This window comes from Cataglyphis hispanica, chromosome 6 (assembly GCF_021464435.1).
Source record: "Cataglyphis hispanica isolate Lineage 1 chromosome 6, ULB_Chis1_1.0, whole genome shotgun sequence".
Classification (NCBI taxonomy): Eukaryota; Metazoa; Arthropoda; class Insecta; order Hymenoptera; family Formicidae; genus Cataglyphis; species Cataglyphis hispanica.
Window position 1 is genome coordinate 1,914,051 of NC_065959.1, and position 18,840 is coordinate 1,932,890.

An 18,840-nucleotide genomic window follows, 5' to 3' on the forward strand; every position below is an offset into this window, starting at 1 on the left:
TTCATATACATATTGTTCTTCTCTATTTTTATTCACACAGCTATTTATTAACATAAATTTACTCTGAATATCACATCAAATCAACAGCCATATACATATAAGACCGTTGTTTTTGTAAGATGAGTAGGCGAAAAATGATGACAATTAATGATGAGTCACGATAATTAGCAGCGAGATAAGATTTCACCGTCCTTGATTACAGTATTGCTTCTATATGCATATAATTCTGTGCGCTTTATTTGTGAAGAGATAGATATATCGCAATCTTAAAAAAGAAAAAATTAAGATTTATGACTGGTTACACATACGCTCTTCTACAATCATGTATTATGCATTGTTAAAGAGATAGAGCATCGAAAAACATTTTCATTCAGAATATGTTTATGTATTCCAAGAGCATTATTATTCAAATATTTCTCGGTGCTAACATCGCGAAAATAACGTAAATATGAGAGTCAGGTAGAATTTCCTGCGTTGTGACAGTTGTGACGTGATCTGAACGTACGTGGAAATATCAAAGGCCTTCGAGTGAATAAGAGACAAAATAATAGATAAAAATAGAATATATAAAAATGCAATACGATATGAATATCATTTTTATTTAAAAACTGATTTTCCGCCGCATTATCGACGGTTAAACAGAACGATATTGATAACAAACGAGCAGCTTTTCCCGGCAATATTACCGTAAATAAATAAATTAATTAATATGATAAGTATATAAAAATATATAATAAAATTATAGACATATTAAAATTTTAATTGCAAGATTTTCAATATTGTGCAAGATAAAATAGAGATATCATTATTATACTTTCGACGAAATAACTTTGCATCGTTATCGCATCCTCAGAGATAATGATACTGCAGTTACTAGCACAGATAGAAGATACTTCAGTTTTGAACAAATGTTCTTCAGTCGCAGTTTTTTTTGAAAAATCTAGAATTGATCTGTATTATAATTTTGTCCTTCATGATAATAATTAATTTCACATATCAATTTTGCATATGTAAAAAAAAGTAAGAATGCAGAAATAAAAATTAAACCTTTACGATATCGTAAAGTCGTAAATGATAAGTTATTTAAACGAACCACATATTTGACATTTGTATTTTTATCAAACTTTACAAATATTTAGTGAATCGAAAATGTGATATCAAATAACTTATTGTTGTTTATCGAGATAAGATAATGTGTTTTATATAACGAAATTGCTATTTGATATATCTATTTAGTCATCTCAAGCTTTAGAAAATCGTCCCACCAATATAATTACGTAATAGCATTCGAAGCGGTTTAATTTCGATACAACGCATCAGTATTTAGATAAAGCTAAAGATTTAGCAAGAAATGTGTTGATGAGAAAAGTGTCCATCTAATGAAAATTGTGACATTTACAACTTAAAGCAGTACAAGCAGTACGAGCAGAATCTCTGTATATTTATGTGAGACTGCACTTTCTGCTCTTTGTATCTTTCCTCCTTACGCCGTCGAAGAATAAAAATGCGTATCTTTCACGCGTGTAGAAAGTGCGAGAGGTGCAGCTGGGATGCATATAGATAGAGTCGCGTGTATTTTGATCACGCACACATATGTAGACTCCTCCAACATAACAGCTGTATTACTTCCAGCATGCGTATCGTCGAGCGATTAAGAGACTCGAAAATTTGTCAGGGACGAACTTCTGGCGCTGAATGCGCAGGCAGTAACACGGTAAATTTATCTAATGACGAACAGCTCTTCTGGCTGAAGGCTGGTATTTGAGTGACGATCGCAAAAGTGTTGTTATGACAAGCGAACAAGTGTTTATAAAATTTTCCGTGAAAAGCATCGAATTACGCGTAAAATGCGTGCGTCGATGTTGTGACAACAAACAGCTGATCGCACCATCGTGCGGCGCCATTTTGGAAGTGTGTGAAGTTAGTAGAAAACGATAGTTTCTTTTGAAGTTCGATATATCGCATATAAATGGTGACGATTCAAATTCGAATGCACACACACACATGCAATATTATATGAAATATATAATTTTCACGGAAATGCCAAATGTTTTTATGACATTTTGCTACTGTGTGTAATATATTTGTGGAAAATTTTATACACGTAATGTTTTTAATATTTTTGCAGATAACATTATTTTGAAGCAATTCTATTTTCATATTTGACATTGCTCGATTATGATGTGAGATTGTAAATATGATAGCACCGATTTAATATCTCTATCTATATAAAAGTATTAAATACAATATAAAATTTTTGAGCACAGTCTATTTTTTTATCCAAATATCATGAAAATCAATTACATGCAACTGCCTGTAAAGGCGCATTATTTCTTTTTTATGGCAGGTATATAAATACAATAATATATATTTTCCTCATATATTAATAATTCTTATCTTGAAATCTTTTTTTTACATAATAAAATATAAAGAGGGATACATATATATATATATATATATATATATATATATATATATATATATAACAAAACGATTTAAATATATAAAATATAAATTTAATAATATAATAAAATCTTTTTCTAATTTAAATAAATTTATTTTAGAGATAATATGTACTATATTTAAGAAATATATACATATATTATAACAATATTATATTATAACAATGTTAAAGATATTAAAAATTAATTATTAGTTTAATAAAAATTATTATTAGATAATCTATATACTGCAAGAAAATAATGATAATTATTTTTCTTATTTTAGCTATGGGTCCTATTTTACCGTTTCTACCAGTTTATGGCAAACAACTGGGCATCTCGCCATTAATTATGGGTAGCATAACTGCGATTTTGCCTATTCTATTTTTGATAGCAAAACCAGCATTCGGCTTTGTCGTAGATTATTTTCGTGCCTGGAGAAAATTGATATTTATAACATTGCTTGCTGTAACAAGTGGCTGTTATATTTTGATGTATTTTTTACCAGTATTGCCGGGTCCAATACTACCAGATCATCAGTTTCAAAACATCTCGTGCTCATCTTTGCCATCTTGCGACATGGACTATGTAAATTTTTATTGTCTTACAATACAACTTTTTGTTAATAACGTAATAATAGTAAAAAGATTTCTATATGAAACATCACTAGTAAAAATTTTATTTAGATGAATTTGTTTATTTTTACAAATCTAACGTTTTTCAGATAATTTTAGCTATCTTTTAACATATTATTTATTGTTTTTGTTTTTTTTTAAGCATACCTCAGCAATAATATCGTGTAGCGGTATAAAAGATACTACGTGTCATTGGATATGCAAGGATATGAATTTTTCCACGCGAGTATCATTTCACGCAATTAGAGGAGAAGCATTCATCTCATCAGATACTACATGTCTATTAAATATTAATGAAACGTCATCGTGTCAAGAAAATATAACAAATAACTGCAATGTCACTTGTGATAATTTCGATGATACTCATTGTTTATATACCTCCATTACTTTCTGGGGATTTGTTCTCTTAATGTCTCTTGGCAACATCGGTTTTAATGTTTCCAATTGCATAAGTGATGCAATTTGCTTTGACATTTTAGGTAAATGTTTTTATATGTTTTAAAGCAAACTATAAAAGTATCAGCATATAATTTGCAATAATTTTTGCAATAGTTAGTTGTGCAGTTTTATTTTACTAATATCACGTAAAAAAGGGATATGTTTTTTTTACTAAACTTATTTATCCGCTTAGGTGAAGGTGGACAAATGGGGTACGGCAGGCAACGGGTATGGGGTACAATCGGTTTTGGTGTCGCAGCATTTCTAGCCGGCTACACAGTAGATTTGTGGTCGCAAGGAGGAATCTATAAGACTTATACACCAGCATTCCTTCTCGTGCTTGCATTCACTTCTATCGATTTAATTTGTTGCAGAAAATTGGAGGTAATTGTATTATAAATTAAGAAGAAAAGGAAATGAAAAAATAGGAAAAAGAGAAAAAAAGAGTTTTATTCATTATATTTTATATTACATTTATTTTCATCTCTTATTATATGATTTTGTTACAGTTGCCACTCATGTCAGATTCGAATAGTATATTCAAGGATGTATGTGCGCTTTTGAAATTGAAACCTATCGTTATATTTCTGTGTTTTGCTACTCTCGCTGGCATTCTTGATAGTTTCATAATTTACTTTTTGTTTTGGTAAATTTTTAGTTCTATCGATTTATAGTTCCATCGATAAGATTTCATTGTATTTTTTTGATCATTTAATAGAAATACAAATAGAATTGTTATTAAATGTTTTTTTTTATTAGGTATTTGGAAGATCTTGCTATGGCAACCGGTTATATGGGTGAAATTAAGTTAATAGAAGGTATAATAGTAGCCGCAGAAACTCTCGGTGGCGAGATAATATTCTTCTCATTGTCTGGTAACATAAAAAATATTATACAGTTTGTGCTTTACATAAATAAGTATTGTATAATTGAAAATATTTAATGCTTATAATATCATAAATTTCTTTTTTTCTTCAGGTAAAATATTGAAGAAATTCGGATATGGTTACACTTTTACATTTTGCTTTGTATGCTACTCGTTACGTCTAGCACTAATATCTCTCGCACCAACGCCATGGTGGGTAGTCCCGGTAGAATTTTTCATGCAAGGACCAACATACGCGCTTTGCTACACGACAATAGTAGCATACGCGAGCGCGGTATCTCCACCCGGCACATCAGCCACCGTTCAAGGAATTGTGGCAGGAATGGACGATGGTTTCGGTAAGAATTCATTACTCAGTTATACATTGAAAATTGTTTTATAATAATATTTTCACAGTTAATATAAAAATTCTTGAAATGTTTTATATTTTTCAGGATTCGCGGTTGGTAGTTTAATAGGAGGTATCTTGTACAAGAAAGTCGGTGGTGCAATCACTTTAAGAATATTTTCAATACTTGCAGCATTTTCTGCCTTAATGTACCTCATTCTTCACAATCTGTACTTAAAACATAAAACACCAGGTAAAGATTCACAAGTAATTTTCAAATCGCTATGTGATTTCAGAATATTGCGAAAAAAATAATAAACTTTGCTTTTTATTGCAGATACACGAAATAATGTTGAATGGAGAAAACCTGATGATGCACAGAAGCATTGTGTTGTCGCAGAAACATAACGATTTATATTATTTTTCTTATAAATAATATAATAATATAAAAAAATAAGAAAAAACATTTTATTTTCTATATATAAATTATAATATACATATATATTTTAATAAATAAATAAATATATATATATATATATATATATATATATATATACATATAAATATATACAAATATATTATTTTTAAGATAAAGTTTAATTTCTACATGTCCATATATATATTAATGGATTTCTTTCTTTTTTAAAGTGTTTATAAATTGTATAACAATCATTTGTGAAAATTGAAAGACGAATTACAAAAATAATCAATTTTTAGATAATAATTTTTACTATATTGTAAATGAAAAAAAAAAGTTGGAGTGTTTTTATAATTTTAATTTTTGAAATTTTTATTTTTGTATCACCTCTCTTGTTTATCATCTTATTCGCAATCGCTTCCGCTGTTCCACATTTTGTACACATAATCATTTTTATTATTACAATAATGCATATAATAAACTTTATTTTTTATTCAAATGACATTAGTATATCTAATATTATCTATAATGTGTGTTTCTTGAAATATGTGTGTATATGCCGCTTTTATCATGTGTGCCAAGATGTGCCACGTGACAGCGCAAGGTCGAGATCGAGAATATAGTTCACGACGCGCTGGGTCAAATAGCATAATCAAACGGCTTGAGATGTATTGGAAATATTAAAGAAAAAAAAAGAAAAGACATTACTGCTTAATTAAATCGTGGATACACTCTGTCCCAATGTGAACGGATATGTGATACAAAACAAAGAGGAGGAAACGTGTAATATAAAAATGACGAATACTTTGCATTTGGATATCTTGCCGTACGAAGTGTTGTTAATGATCTTTGATTATTGCGATGCTTTCGATCTGGTGCGACTCAGTGAGGTGTGCAAACGATTTTACGAGATCGTATGTTCGGATGCGGTCTGGATCAAAAAGAGCAGAGGATTGCTTGTCACGAATCAAACGTCAGAAAGATTTCGTAAGAGGTGCGTATAGGTTATACGTGGGCTTAACAAATCTTTATTTAAACCGAAATTTTATTAGAACTTATGAATATAACAGCAAGCCTAACTTGAACGTAATATTTATTAATAAGGATAAAATAAAATAATTTTTTAAATTTAATGTTAATACATATATTCTCTTTTGTTGTTATGTTTGTTTATATAACTAATTTAATGCTTTGATATTAAGCTTTTTTTATTATGTATTTAATTTGACAACTGGATCTTTATAAGATGCATTTAAGTGTTTATGATTTGGAAGGATAATATAATTTTATATAGAAACATCTTAAAGAGAATATATTTTATTTCTTAGATGCAATCCAATATTATCCCCACGCAATATGTGGCTCACATCTTATAATTGGCGATATGGAAGATATGACAATGAAACTTTAATATTGAATAAAGTGAAGATGATGCCATGGCTGCAAATGACAAACGACACTCTCTGGTGGAGTGGTGGTAATCAACTTTATGGTGTTAAACGCAATTCAAAACATTTTAAAGAAAAAGTCAATGTAGAAATAAACTATAATAATCGCTTTTATAATAATATATATAGAGATGATATAGCAGATATCTGCAAATTTGTCCTTTGTGGAAATTTTATTATAAGTGGTCATAGGTGTGTATTGAGTTACAAATACTGTTCAAATTTTGTTTTTTTTTATAATAAAATTTTTTGCAAAAACTCTTCTTAGCAACGGTGATATACACTATTGGCTAGATAAATCACACAAAGGCTACCCTCGTGCTGTAAAACTGTGGAGGCAGCGTGTTCATTTTTGTGATATTAATGGCATAGATGCAACCTCGCAAACTATTATATCAGGTTCAGTTGATGGTATGATAAAGGTGAGATAAAGATATGATTTGTCTATAATGCAATGATAATTTATGATGTAATGTATTTGTTCCTATTTAGATACAAAAAATTATAGATCTTGAAAAAAGCAATTTGGACGAAAAAATCATCATAGATTTCATGAATAAAATAGATAGAGTACAATCACTCGTGATTGATCCTACAGGAACGCAATTTGCTGTTGGATCATCTGGAACCACCAATATTCCACCACTTAATTTAATCAATATTGAAACACTTATACGGTAATATTGCAAATTAATGTAGCAAATTAATTGATTGTGTTACAAGATGTATGATTGGATATGATTTTGGTATGTAGTGAACAATTTGCAACAAGCTAATAGAGAGATTTCAGTTATACGATGTTCGATAAAATACGGTACCCATGGAAACACGGTGCTGGAATATTAGACATGGTGTGGGATAATCCGCAAACTTTACTCACCTGTGGCTATGATACATTTGTACGAAAATGGGATTTGAGGTAATATATGTATCTCGACTTTACTAGATTACTCAGCTAATTATTATGTTACAATTATTCTGAATATTAACAATTACGATTTCAGAACCGAGAAATGCGTTAGCTCATGGGCAGATCCAAACGATGCAGCATTATATTGCATTTCATCCGATCATCAATACAGTATAATTACAGGAGCACAGCATGGTTGTGCAGCTGTTCTATGGGATCAAAGGATGTGTAATTTTGTTCAGGTTCTTATTCGTTTTAAACTGAAATCATATGCATTTTGTGTTTTATATATTTTCATTACAAATTTCTTTAAAATTTCTAGTTATATTATGTAAATTCGCGCACAGTACATCTTATCAGTCCAATTTATTCTCTACGATTTGATAGCAGTCATCTGTATTGTGCTCTGGATCGCCGTTTAGCCAAATTAAGTTTCTCAGGTCAATCATGTCAAAGGTATAATTACAAACAGTTCTATTCTAATTAATTTGTAACTGTTTGATTACTTAATATTCGAGATGTAGAAAATACAAAAGATGAAATTATTTTTCTCTCTATCTCTAGGAATTAAATTGTGTATTATATAACTCATAAAAAAATTATATATAAAAAAAAAGAAGTGATATCATTTCTGATATAAAGTTCTGTGATGATATATTTTGTATTTTCGTAATATATATGTAATAAAAAAATGGAAAGCAATTATACTGCAACAATTTTACAACAATTTATTACTATTGTGATACATACACAAAAGCAAAGACATAATTTTCCCTATGTATAATAAGAGTATAACTATTATATAAAATATAAAAAAAAAACAATTTTTCGAACAACGCGGTTTACAAATTATTCAATGATTTTTTCGAAGTTGATTATAATAAACTTTATGTATCGAATTTGACACTGCAAATATTAAAGCCAATAAAAATAATTTGTATATTAATAAAATTTTGGATGTTATAAAATAAATATATTAATTACCCACGCTGTATATACAAACAATATAATTACGTTGATTGTTTTGGATGAAATAAGAAAAAAAAAACAGGCATTTATTACAGTAGCGCCTGTAAATTATCGTATGCTTACTTATGTTTCCTTCGCACATTTATGAAATCTCAATCTTCTTTAAAAGAGATATATTTTATATCCCAAAACCAATATATTAAGTAACTCGCATTAAGTAATCTCCCAAAAAAGTCATTTCTATTCCTTTTTAAAAATCTCATCAAAGCATTGTTCTAATCATGTAATTGAGAATACCACCGTGTTTAAAGTAGGTCAAGTCAACTTCTGTATCGAATCGTACAATCACTTCGAACTTCTTGCCATCATCAGTGCTCACAGTAATTTTTTGTTTGGGTTGACAATTCTCGGGAATTGGAATGTCGTATTCCTCATAGCCTGTTAAACCTAAGGACTCTGCAGTTTGTCCAGGAAGATATTCCAGTGGAACAATGCCCATACCCACAAGATTGGATCTATGAATAAATAAACGATTTTATATAAAAACGTATAAATAAAAGTTAAGTAAATATCTTTTTTTTTATCACGGAATTTTCTTTAAAAAAAAAAAAAAGATATATTCAATAATTCGATGAAAATATATTTAAATTTTATCGAAAATAATATAATTCGCAGAAAACTTGCCTGTGTATTCTTTCATATGACTCAGCTATGACCGCTCGTATACCGAGCAGATATGGTCCTTTAGCGGCCCAATCCCTGGAAGATCCAGATCCATATTCCTTGCCAACTAGAGCAATCAGAGGCGTCTTGTCCTTCGCATATTTCTCAGCTGCATCAAATATGTCCATCTAAATAACATCAATTTCCCATCAATCATTCGCCATCAGCGTATTTTCAAAATCGTACACGTTCAATATATTCTAATAATATAAAAAATAATTCTCTCTAATAAATTCGTTTATTCGAATATTCGTTTTTTCGTTTATTTGAATATTCTAATGCTTATGTATCATCGTTCTGTTACATTAAAAATTGAAGAGTAGTAACAAAAATAATCGAGATAAATTGTTGAATCTGAACAGAAAGATGTACCTCTTCTTTAGTTGGAATGTAGATTGTTCGTGGTCCCGCTTTACCAATGAATTTGTTCAGCAGACGAATGTTAGCAAATGTGCCCCGTACCATCACTTCGTCGTTTCCTCTGCGCGCACCGTAAGAATTGAAATCTTTCGGTGTCAAGCTGGAAATAAAGACATAACGCTCTCGAAAATTCGGCTAATTTTCGAATATCTATTGTGTCCATTGTATGTTAAACTCACCCACGACTCGCTAAATATCTCGCTGCTGGCGAATTACGCGCGATACTACCCGCCGGGCTAATATGATCGGTCGTAACGGAATCTCCAACATTTATGAGCACTCGCGCTCTTTTAATCGGTTTTATTACAGGTAGTTCCTATAAAGTGACATATTTTTTTACTTCATAGTTATAGGAGACAAGAAATTGCAATTTGTTTCAGTATATATAAATATCGAGAAAAGTCTTAAAGATTTTAAAAAATTACATTTAAGGTATTCCGAATTTTTTGAAAAAAGTGCATTGGACATTAAACTAATATAGTAAATTAATGATTCTGACCTTTCGCAAATTATCGAAATAAGGCGGATTTTTAATGTACGTTGAACTAGCATCCCATGGGTACAATTTACCAGTAGGCGCTATCAAATTCGCCCAACTGCTGCTGCCCTGTTCAATTTTACTATAAACTTCTTTGAACATAGCCGGAATGACATATTGCTGTTCTACAGCATGAATTTCTGATCTGGTCGGCCATATATCTCGTAAATATATCGGACTACCATTAGATTTGTGACCTTAAAAAATACATATGCACATATAACTCTGTAAATTGGTTTTTCCTCGAAGTTCCTTATATATTTATAATCCATAAAAGCATTTTACCTAATGGTTGCTTTTCAAAATCGAAATTCACAGTGCCAGCGATAGCGTACGCTATTACCAAAAGCGGAGACGCTAAATAATTCGCCCGAGTGTTCGCATGGACTCTGCCTTCAAAATTTCTGTTACCTGATAGAACTCCACAGCAGACCAATTCATTCTATAAACAAAAGAAGAATTTAACAATAAATGTTGTTTAATTTAATAATAACTAATAATTTTATAATTTAATAATAATTTAATAATAGAATTTAACAATAAGTGTTGTTTAATAATTTAACAATAAGTGTGTAAAAATGTTAATATTTGTAAAATAAATCAATTAATTCGATAAAATGTCGATTTCAGTTTCTTTTCAAATCAAATAACATTTATTAAATATATGATTGCGATTCTTTAAATACTTTGATTTCATTTGACAATTTATAAAATAATTTTATTTTTTGGAATTTTATTTTTCATTCGCAAAAGAAAAAAGCTGCCAACTTAATACTATTGGAATTTAAATGAAATTATTTTGGAATATCTTACTTTTTCGATAGTTTCGATTATAGCATCAGGGAGCGGACCGCTGTTTCCAATGCAAGTCATACATCCATAACCCACGACATCGAATCCCAATTTTGTCAGATATGGAATCACTCCGCTTTCCTTAAGATAATAAGTCACGACTCCGGAGCCAGGTGATAATGATGTTTTTATGTACGGCTCGACACTTAAACCAGCTTCCACCGCTTTTTTAGCAAGAAGACCTGCATCAAATAAATATATGAAAATACATTTTTTATTTTAAATTTTAGCCGAAAAATTTTGAAATAAAAATATTTTTTATATACAATAATAAAAGAAAGATTTTCGCGATTAAATAATATTGCTGCTAATGAATTAACTCATAAAATACAATAACGAATTAAATATTCTTTTTCTTTCCACTTATAAAGTAATATATTTCGTTTATTATCATTCTAATCTGAATGTTCTATAAAGAGGTATTTTAAAAATATAAAAAAATATATTAAAAAGTTACAAAATAGAACTAAGCTTTTGCATCAACGTAATGAATTATAAAATGTTAACATATCAATTGTATTAAATTTCTATATTTAATGTTAAATTTTTTTGATAGAATTCATATGAAAGTCACATAATTTACCTGCTCCAAGCATAACACTCGGATTGCTAGTATTCGTACAGCTGGTAATCGCCGCGATGATCACTGAGCCATGTTTCAACTCATAATCTTTTCCCTCAAATTGAAATTTTCCCACAGTATTTACCTTCGCCGGGGTTAAACCGTAGCCCTTGAAACCCACCTGTAATTTTAAAAATCGCCGCCCCATAAAGCATTTTCAAGAAATCTTAAGGAAGAAAGTTTTATTATACTTAAGTATGCAATCATTAAGTTTTAGAGAAAAAATACATTTTAACTTATTATTAGTAGTATTTATTTTCAGTTTCTTATCAGATTGTCTAATGGAAAAGCTCATTAACAACTAATATAGTTTAAATTTAGAAGTAAAGGAATGTCTAACTAGATAAAAAAAGATATTGAGCGCCTGCTTCGATTTAACATATATTATTGTAATATTCCCATATTTCCATTTTGATGATTTCATCTTATAAATTCGGCGGAGTTCAATGAGCGAAGTCATGATATGAAAATTCATTGTCCGGTAAACGATTTGCTGAAGAAGCAACATGCATTTGCAACGATCTTTAAGCAATCGCGGGGTTTACGACCGCACACCTAACACGTGTACAATTTAATTCTTATCTTCTTATATGTAAAAAAAAATTATAAAAAAATATTATTAAACATTAAAAAGATAACAGCATGTTAGGATATCTTGAAGTAGGAACATAACAGTATAGATACTAATAACGAATTTAAAAAGTATGCGTAATTATGTGAACAAATCTATCTTACGTGTTTTAATTTGCAATTATATATATATATATATATATATATATATATATATATATGTATGTATGTATGTATATATATATCAAACGATAATTATGATATACATACATTTTTTTTGTTAAATATTTTTTCTATTTTTAGAAATTTCTGAAAGTATATAGTAACATTTATTAATGTTAACAAAATTTTATAAAAATTTATCTTTCAAACAGAATTTTCTATAGGTTTTTGTAAATGTATCTCTTTCTTTATCGGCTCTAGGCATTGTGCCTTAATGAGAAATCCGAGCTACCTCCTATATACCAGCATGCATGTCAAACGATGGCTCGTTTGCAATGAAATGTGTGAGCTTTGCAAAACGAACATAGTAGGATGTTGTATCAGCAATTTCAACGCGAGTCTGAATATATCGTCTTCCAGAACTTATGCAAAGTGCGATTAAAGACTCTTGTCTTCTCCGACGAAGCGGACGGATCGATCGATCAACGGTACGTGTACGAATTATCTTTCCCTTCATAAATTTTTAAATGTCACATTCATATTGTCTTACGTTCCGAAGGGTAAAAAAAAGTAACGTGTTGTACAAGAAGAATCCAGCAATCTGTATAAAAAATATTGAAAATTTCGATTTGCACAAGTTGATTATATCCTGATATGCGATTATTCTTTCATAAACGTAATATTAGAAAATTCTTAAAATCTGCAAATAAAGTACATAGTCTAGTATATATTAATTTTGCTAATTTTGGAGAAATAAAATAATTTGTAATTTCTAGCTGTTGATTTTAGAAAACAATGATGACGTGGCTAACAATATTATGGCTAATCAGTTTTATCATAATACATGTTTTATGTATGCCGAAAATATATTAGTCATTAATGTGACGAAACATATAATGACATATTAATGATTGGAAATAAAAATATCATATTTTAAAACTACAAAATAAAAAGAAATAAAACTTTCGTTTTTTTAAATGATGAAAACATATAATAGTATACACAAACAAAGTTATATTTCATATAATATTTTTTAAATATTTTTACGTTACTCATATTTTCCCATACAAAAAAATATTGCTTTCGGAAACGTTAAAATTAATTTTTATTCTATTTTATCTTTATATTTACCATATAAGTTACATACATATAACATGTGTCAGAGAAAATAAATCAAATTTTCATGTGTCAGTTTCTTTGAAAGAATTCAGATAATTTCTTTAATGTCGAGGAAAGTCATCCTTTATTACAAGTTTTTCAATTTTCAATTAAATAACTTTAAATCATAAAACTTTCAATTTAAAATTTTATTTTTTTCTTTCGAGTTAAACTCAAGTTCGACATTTTTGATATAACAAAAATCAATTTAAAAATCTATCATTATTTTTGAATACTATAATATACTAATATATTTCCGTATATTAGTGAAAAATATATATAATATGTCTCTTATCGATTTTTAATCATCATAACCCCGGATTATTCTCGATCGCTAAGTCTAACTGCGAAGAAGAATTAAATTTCACATAGAAAAAGCATCAGCTTTATGATTCATGTGGATGAGTTTCTTCGACAAGTGCTGGCTGTCATAGGCCAGGTAACGCGACGCCAATGTTGAACATTTTGAATAGAAATCGATCGACACGTTCTTAAACACTCATAAACACGCATTGTTTCCATCCGTTGAACGATCATTCGTCGTGGTTCGCCTACTGGATCAAGACCATCAATCTGACTTAGACTACCTTTTTCAACCTGATAGCAAGGTAAATATAATAAATTTGTTTAATAAATATTTTGCACAACTACATATAATAGCACTTGTATTTTTACAAATTTTTTGTTTAGAAAATAAACTTAAAAAAACCCAACGTGTAATATATGATGTTGCGAAAAAATCGCGTGCAAGATAATATTTAATATTAATATAATTTTTGAATTTATTTAAACTTTTATTAAACTAATTTTTTTCAATTTCTAGTTAAGATTTCTCAGCAATTTGATGAGTAATCAGAACACTCATTATGGGGGCTGCAGAAACTGCCTATTTTTCTGGTAGAGATAAGGACTCACATTAGCGGTATAAAAGGGCCTGACAAATACAGAGAGGTCATCAGTTGAACAGAATCGTCCATTACCAATTCATAGCGAGCAATAGTACCTAAATCCGAAGTAAGTTTATGTTTTTACGATTTTCTCCATTTGAAATAATTCTATCAAAAAAATATTATTTATCGGGATTTTATTTTATGCCTCTAAACACGAGAATCTCTCAACATTATTATAAATATATAAATTTTAAATCAGTGATTTTTTCACAACTTATATAAACAAGAGCTTAATGGTAAATTAATATTTTTGTGCAATCTGTTTAAAATTTTATTATGCATATGTGTGGAGTGCTACACCAGTTTAGAATACTACAAACTGGATTGGGAAAAAAGTTGAAGAAATCTTTCTCTGTGGATCTATAAAGGTGATTATATTGTTGGATGTGATCATATCCGGTAAAGATGCGACAAAAACCTTCACCGGGTGATGATTGCATCCAATATTGGATCCCTATACTTCCTTGGTGTTTGGAACATTTCATCCGTATCATTTTCTCAAGATTCTTGACATGGGGACGAATATAGATCTAGTATACACATAATAAGAATTTGTGACTAGATCGTATACTCGTCTTTAATGACAAGAGATATCATCTTGTCTGAAGAATCATCGTTTAGGAAATACCTCACATCTTGTTCAATTATCTTTGGTGATCTAACTATATGTTGAATAATCGAAAAACCATAAAGCTAGATCAACAAAGCTTAAATGTTCAAGATGGAACATAGACATTATCGACAATTGCATGTGTAACGACGCACTTCCAGAAATAATTTAATATTAATACCGCTAATGTGATGTAGTATATATCTTTTTATCGCAAGTTATTTTATCACGTTATTAACATATTAATGTTTATTGCATAAGCTAATAAGTAAAAATTGTTGGTATCCTCTCAAAATGAGCATGTGAATGCAAACAGTTCAATTACGCAGAATTTATACTAGTTCCACAGATTGTCTTGCAAATAATTAATTGTTTTTACATTTTTAGATGACAGAGTCTAAAGGAACTTCTATTGTGATATGTTAAAATATGATAATCATATCACAGTAAATGTTTCGTCATTCTCTGTTAAGCATTCTCTTCTTTATTTACGATTTTTTTTCTTTCTTATGAGAGGAAATAAAGAATCACATTCACAATATAATCGGGAGAACAGAGGTACAACGCGCGAGATGGATATAATCCAGTTTGACTTATATTTATTGTCACTGGGTAATATTCGTCCCTTGCATGTACTAATTAATCATCTTTCCTACAGTGTTATTGACAATGTGATTTTACATCATTGATAGTTTGTAATATAGTTGTGTATGTATATAAATTATTTGAAAAAAATATGAATATATGGGTGAAACAAAAATAAATTTGTTTGATAGGGCAATATATATATACATTTTCATGCAGAAATATTTAAGAACACTGACCTTATTTACAAGGCAATTTCTGAAGTCCATTTGCATGTCGGTTACTGAAACTCTATCGTGCGGTCTTTTAGGTCCGCTGACGCTTGAAACTACAGTACTCAAATCCAAAGTGACCACTTCGGAGAAAATTGGATCCTGACTTGTATCAGTGTAATTCCTCAGCATACGTACGCTTCTAAGATACTTCTCAATCCTATTAATATGTTCTTCGGATCGACCTGTTATAGAGAAAATATGTAAATTTATATAACGAGGAAAATATTCTATAGGAATAATAATCGTTTTGTATGAAATATATTTATATCAATATGTAATCTTTAATGAATATAAAAACTTACCTGTTTGTTTGAGATACATCAAGCTTTGTTCATCTACTGCAAAGAAGCCTACAGTTGCACCATATTCTGGACACATATTGGATATAGTAGCACGATCCGCGATACTTAATTGTGTCACTCCCGGCCCAAAGAATTCAACAAATTTCCCAACCACTCCGATTTGCCGCAAGTTCTGCAAGTATGTATAAAGATATCATCTGCTTATTCTGATTGCTTTATGTGTGTGTATGTATATATATATATATATATATATATATATATATATATATATATATATATATATATATATATATATATATATATATCATGCCATTAATATTAATATTCAATTGTAAATTATCTATTAAAAATGTTAAATTATAATGTAACAATAAGTAATGTGTGATATGTATAATGTAATATACAGTATTGTCAATATTAATAAAATTATATAAAATATATTAAAATATATTAAAGCAAAAAAAAATTCTAGTAGCTAATTCTAATTAATAAGAAATCTTACCTTTGTAATTGTAAGAACAAGATCAGTAGATGTAGCATACTGACTCAATGCACCTTCCAATTTATATCCTACAACTTGTGGTATTAACATAGAAATTGCTTGACCCAGCATAACAGCCTCTGCTTCAATCCCACCAACTCCCCATCCAAGCACACCGAGACCATTGACCATAGTAGTATGAGAATCAGTACCAACTACACTGTCAGGATACAGAAGATTGTTGAAATCGAAAACTACTCTTGCCAAATATTCCAAATTCACTTGATGCACAATTCCACTTCCAGGAGGTACAATTAACATATTTTCAAATGCCTTTGCACCCCATTTGAGGAACATAAAGCGTTCCTTGTTTCTCACAAATTCCATTTCTTCATTCTTCTTTAAAGCATCAGGGCTGAAATATGCAATAATGTTCAGATTTATTTTGATTAAATTATCTGATGATGTAGAGTTTAATATCCTTGTTTTTTATTTCTCCTTTCTGCAATGTTATCAAATGTATTACGTAAGACATTTTTGCTTATGTAATATTGTAATGATATTAAACTTTAAGCTCTTATATATGATAACCTTTTACTTTTTGTAGAAATATTATTATCAAAAATTAAAACATGCTTGATAGAACAGTGAACTGTACCTCCTTGTAAAATCAACCTGTATCGAATGATCGATTACAAGATCTGATGGACAGATTGGATTAATCTTATCAGGATTACCGCTAAGTCTCTTCACAGCATCTCTCATTGCAGCAAAATCCACAACTGCTGGTACTCCAGTAAAATCCTATTTGTAATATAATACAATAATAAATATATCTCTTATATGTTGTTGAAGATCTAAGAAGTTTTTACTCTTTACTTGTAATAAAACTCTCGCTGGCTTAAAAGCCACTTCAACTCCATCTCCGAGAGCTTGATTCTTTTCCCAATCCAAAACTTTCTCAACATCACTTTTTGTTACTTGAAAGCCATCACAATTACGCACAACACTTTCCAAGAGAACTCGGATGGAAAATGGCAATCTATCTATATAGCAGAAATTGAAAATATAAAATTTATTCAGTAGATATAAAACATGTCATAAAGTAATAAATAAAAAATTTATTTTACCATATTTTGAGTCAAAACTGCCAATATCATAATATTGACATTCTTTTTGTCCAATTTTAATAGACTTTAGCAGATGTTTGTAAGGATTTACACCTAAAGTAATAGAAATATCATTATTTGTACAGTTTTTCATTAAAAAAATTAAGCAGAAGAATATAAGCAATATTATATTATACTATTTTTTTATTAAAATAAATATTAAATTTACAAAACACACAAAATAAAATGAGAAAAATTTAACTTTATATATATGCTTAAAAAATCTATATTTATATATCTTTTTATTTTAATTTTATTTTAGTGCTTATTTAATATATATAATGTCAATATCATACATGTAATAAACATTTTATTAGACTTACACCAACAGAGAAAAAACTTTTTAAATTTTGAAATATAGATTTTTATGTTGCAACATTTTTGTCATCATTTTGAGCATTCATATAAATTTATTTTTAAATATAATATTTATATATAAATGGTAAATTATAATATTTTTACGACATGAAATATCTTTAACTTTTTCAACAAAGCTTTTTAAATATTTTATTTTTTTACACACCATGTTGCAACTTTTATCAATTCATAACATTTATAAATTTAATTCTATTAAATTCGAATACCGTTAGCGAAAAAACGCAAATTAATATTTTTCAGGATTAAAAATCTATTTAACATAATGACGCTGCAATAATAAGTCTATCCTCTTCAATAGTTTATGTTTTTTCAACGAAATAACAGCAACAAATAAATTCACATCTTCTCACTTACCAGCCATGATTGTCACTGCACAAGTCACGTCAGCCCCGTTGCGTGATATGCGTATATAACGAATTATATCGGGTGTCCTACAAATATTCACGTCGCACAATGATAAAAAATAAAATCTATTGCGATATGATCTTTTTGACAATTTTTATTACGTAAACTTTTATTTTTTTCCTTTTAACTTTATAAACAACTTTAATTGCTTTATTTTTAAAAATCAA

The 18,840-nt window shown here is 29.0% G+C and overlaps 3 protein-coding genes across 6 annotated transcripts; 2 read left to right on the top strand and 1 right to left on the bottom strand.

Annotated features, from left to right (window-relative positions):
* Nucleotides 1-738: 738 nt before the first annotated feature.
* LOC126850456 (major facilitator superfamily domain-containing protein 6) lies at nt 739-5,214 on the top strand. 3 transcript variants are annotated; one of them, XM_050593496.1, is made up of 10 exons: nt 739-1,920; nt 2,129-2,347; nt 2,728-3,029; nt 3,219-3,555; nt 3,708-3,898; nt 4,024-4,160; nt 4,274-4,389; nt 4,493-4,738; nt 4,835-4,981; nt 5,066-5,214. In XM_050593496.1, exons 2-10 carry the CDS (start codon nt 2,290-2,292, stop codon nt 5,134-5,136), a joined length of 1,605 nt encoding a protein of 534 aa, XP_050449453.1. In that variant the 5' UTR covers nt 739-1,920; nt 2,129-2,289; the 3' UTR covers nt 5,137-5,214. The 3 variants fall into 3 exon arrangements, with proteins under 3 accessions (XP_050449453.1, XP_050449452.1, XP_050449455.1); XM_050593495.1 differs by having other exon boundaries at nt 739-2,347; XM_050593498.1 differs by lacking the exon at nt 2,129-2,347 and having other exon boundaries at nt 739-1,714.
* Nucleotides 5,215-5,736: 522 nt separating this feature from the next.
* On the top strand, nt 5,737-8,164 carry LOC126850457 (F-box/WD repeat-containing protein 4-like). The gene is made up of 7 exons (XM_050593499.1): nt 5,737-6,140; nt 6,475-6,786; nt 6,863-7,016; nt 7,087-7,271; nt 7,385-7,513; nt 7,599-7,746; nt 7,827-8,164. Exons 1-7 carry the CDS (start codon nt 5,941-5,943, stop codon nt 7,989-7,991), a joined length of 1,293 nt encoding a protein of 430 aa, XP_050449456.1. The 5' UTR covers nt 5,737-5,940; the 3' UTR covers nt 7,992-8,164.
* A 50-nt stretch (nt 8,165-8,214) lies between these two features.
* Nucleotides 8,215-18,742, bottom strand: LOC126850454 (cytoplasmic aconitate hydratase-like). 2 transcript variants are annotated; one of them, XM_050593493.1, is made up of 15 exons: nt 18,623-18,742; nt 17,852-17,944; nt 17,601-17,767; nt 17,380-17,525; nt 16,743-17,136; nt 16,241-16,412; nt 15,903-16,120; nt 11,590-11,749; nt 10,968-11,188; nt 10,440-10,596; nt 10,116-10,351; nt 9,796-9,932; nt 9,569-9,716; nt 9,158-9,324; nt 8,215-8,988 (listed from the first exon to the last, which is right to left on the bottom strand). In XM_050593493.1, the coding sequence occupies exons 1-15, from the start codon at nt 18,627-18,629 to the stop codon at nt 8,736-8,738; spliced, it is 2,676 nt and encodes an 891-aa protein (XP_050449450.1). In that variant the 5' UTR covers nt 18,630-18,742; the 3' UTR covers nt 8,215-8,735. The 2 variants fall into 2 exon arrangements, with proteins under 2 accessions (XP_050449450.1, XP_050449449.1); XM_050593492.1 differs by lacking the exon at nt 18,623-18,742 and adding an exon at nt 18,475-18,544.
* Nucleotides 18,743-18,840: the final 98 nt, after the last annotated feature.

Bases quoted from the DNA above. Each gene is read 5' to 3' on its own strand.
- LOC126850456 (XM_050593495.1), top strand. From the start codon at position 2,290: ATGAAAATCAATTACATGCAACTGCCTGTAAAGGCGCATTATTTCTTT. The intron at 4,161-4,273 runs GTAAATTTTTAG...TTTTTTTATTAG, and splicing joins ATAATTTACTTTTTGTTTTG to GTATTTGGAAGATCTTGCTA. The intron at 4,739-4,834 runs GTAAGAATTCAT...TATATTTTTCAG, and splicing joins AGGAATGGACGATGGTTTCG to GATTCGCGGTTGGTAGTTTA.
- LOC126850454 (XM_050593492.1), bottom strand. From the start codon at position 18,529: ATGTTAAATAGATTTTTAATCCTGAAAAATATTAATTTGCGTTTTTTC. The intron at 11,750-15,902 runs GTCAGTGTTCTT...TTAAAATTACAG, and splicing joins GAAATTGCCTTGTAAATAAG to GTGGGTTTCAAGGGCTACGG. The intron at 11,189-11,589 runs GTAAATTATGTG...TATTTGATGCAG, and splicing joins GAGTGTTATGCTTGGAGCAG to GTCTTCTTGCTAAAAAAGCG.
- LOC126850457 (XM_050593499.1), top strand. From the start codon at position 5,941: ATGACGAATACTTTGCATTTGGATATCTTGCCGTACGAAGTGTTGTTA. The intron at 6,141-6,474 runs GTGCGTATAGGT...TTTATTTCTTAG, and splicing joins TCAGAAAGATTTCGTAAGAG to ATGCAATCCAATATTATCCC. The intron at 7,747-7,826 runs GTTCTTATTCGT...TAAAATTTCTAG, and splicing joins GGATGTGTAATTTTGTTCAG to TTATATTATGTAAATTCGCG.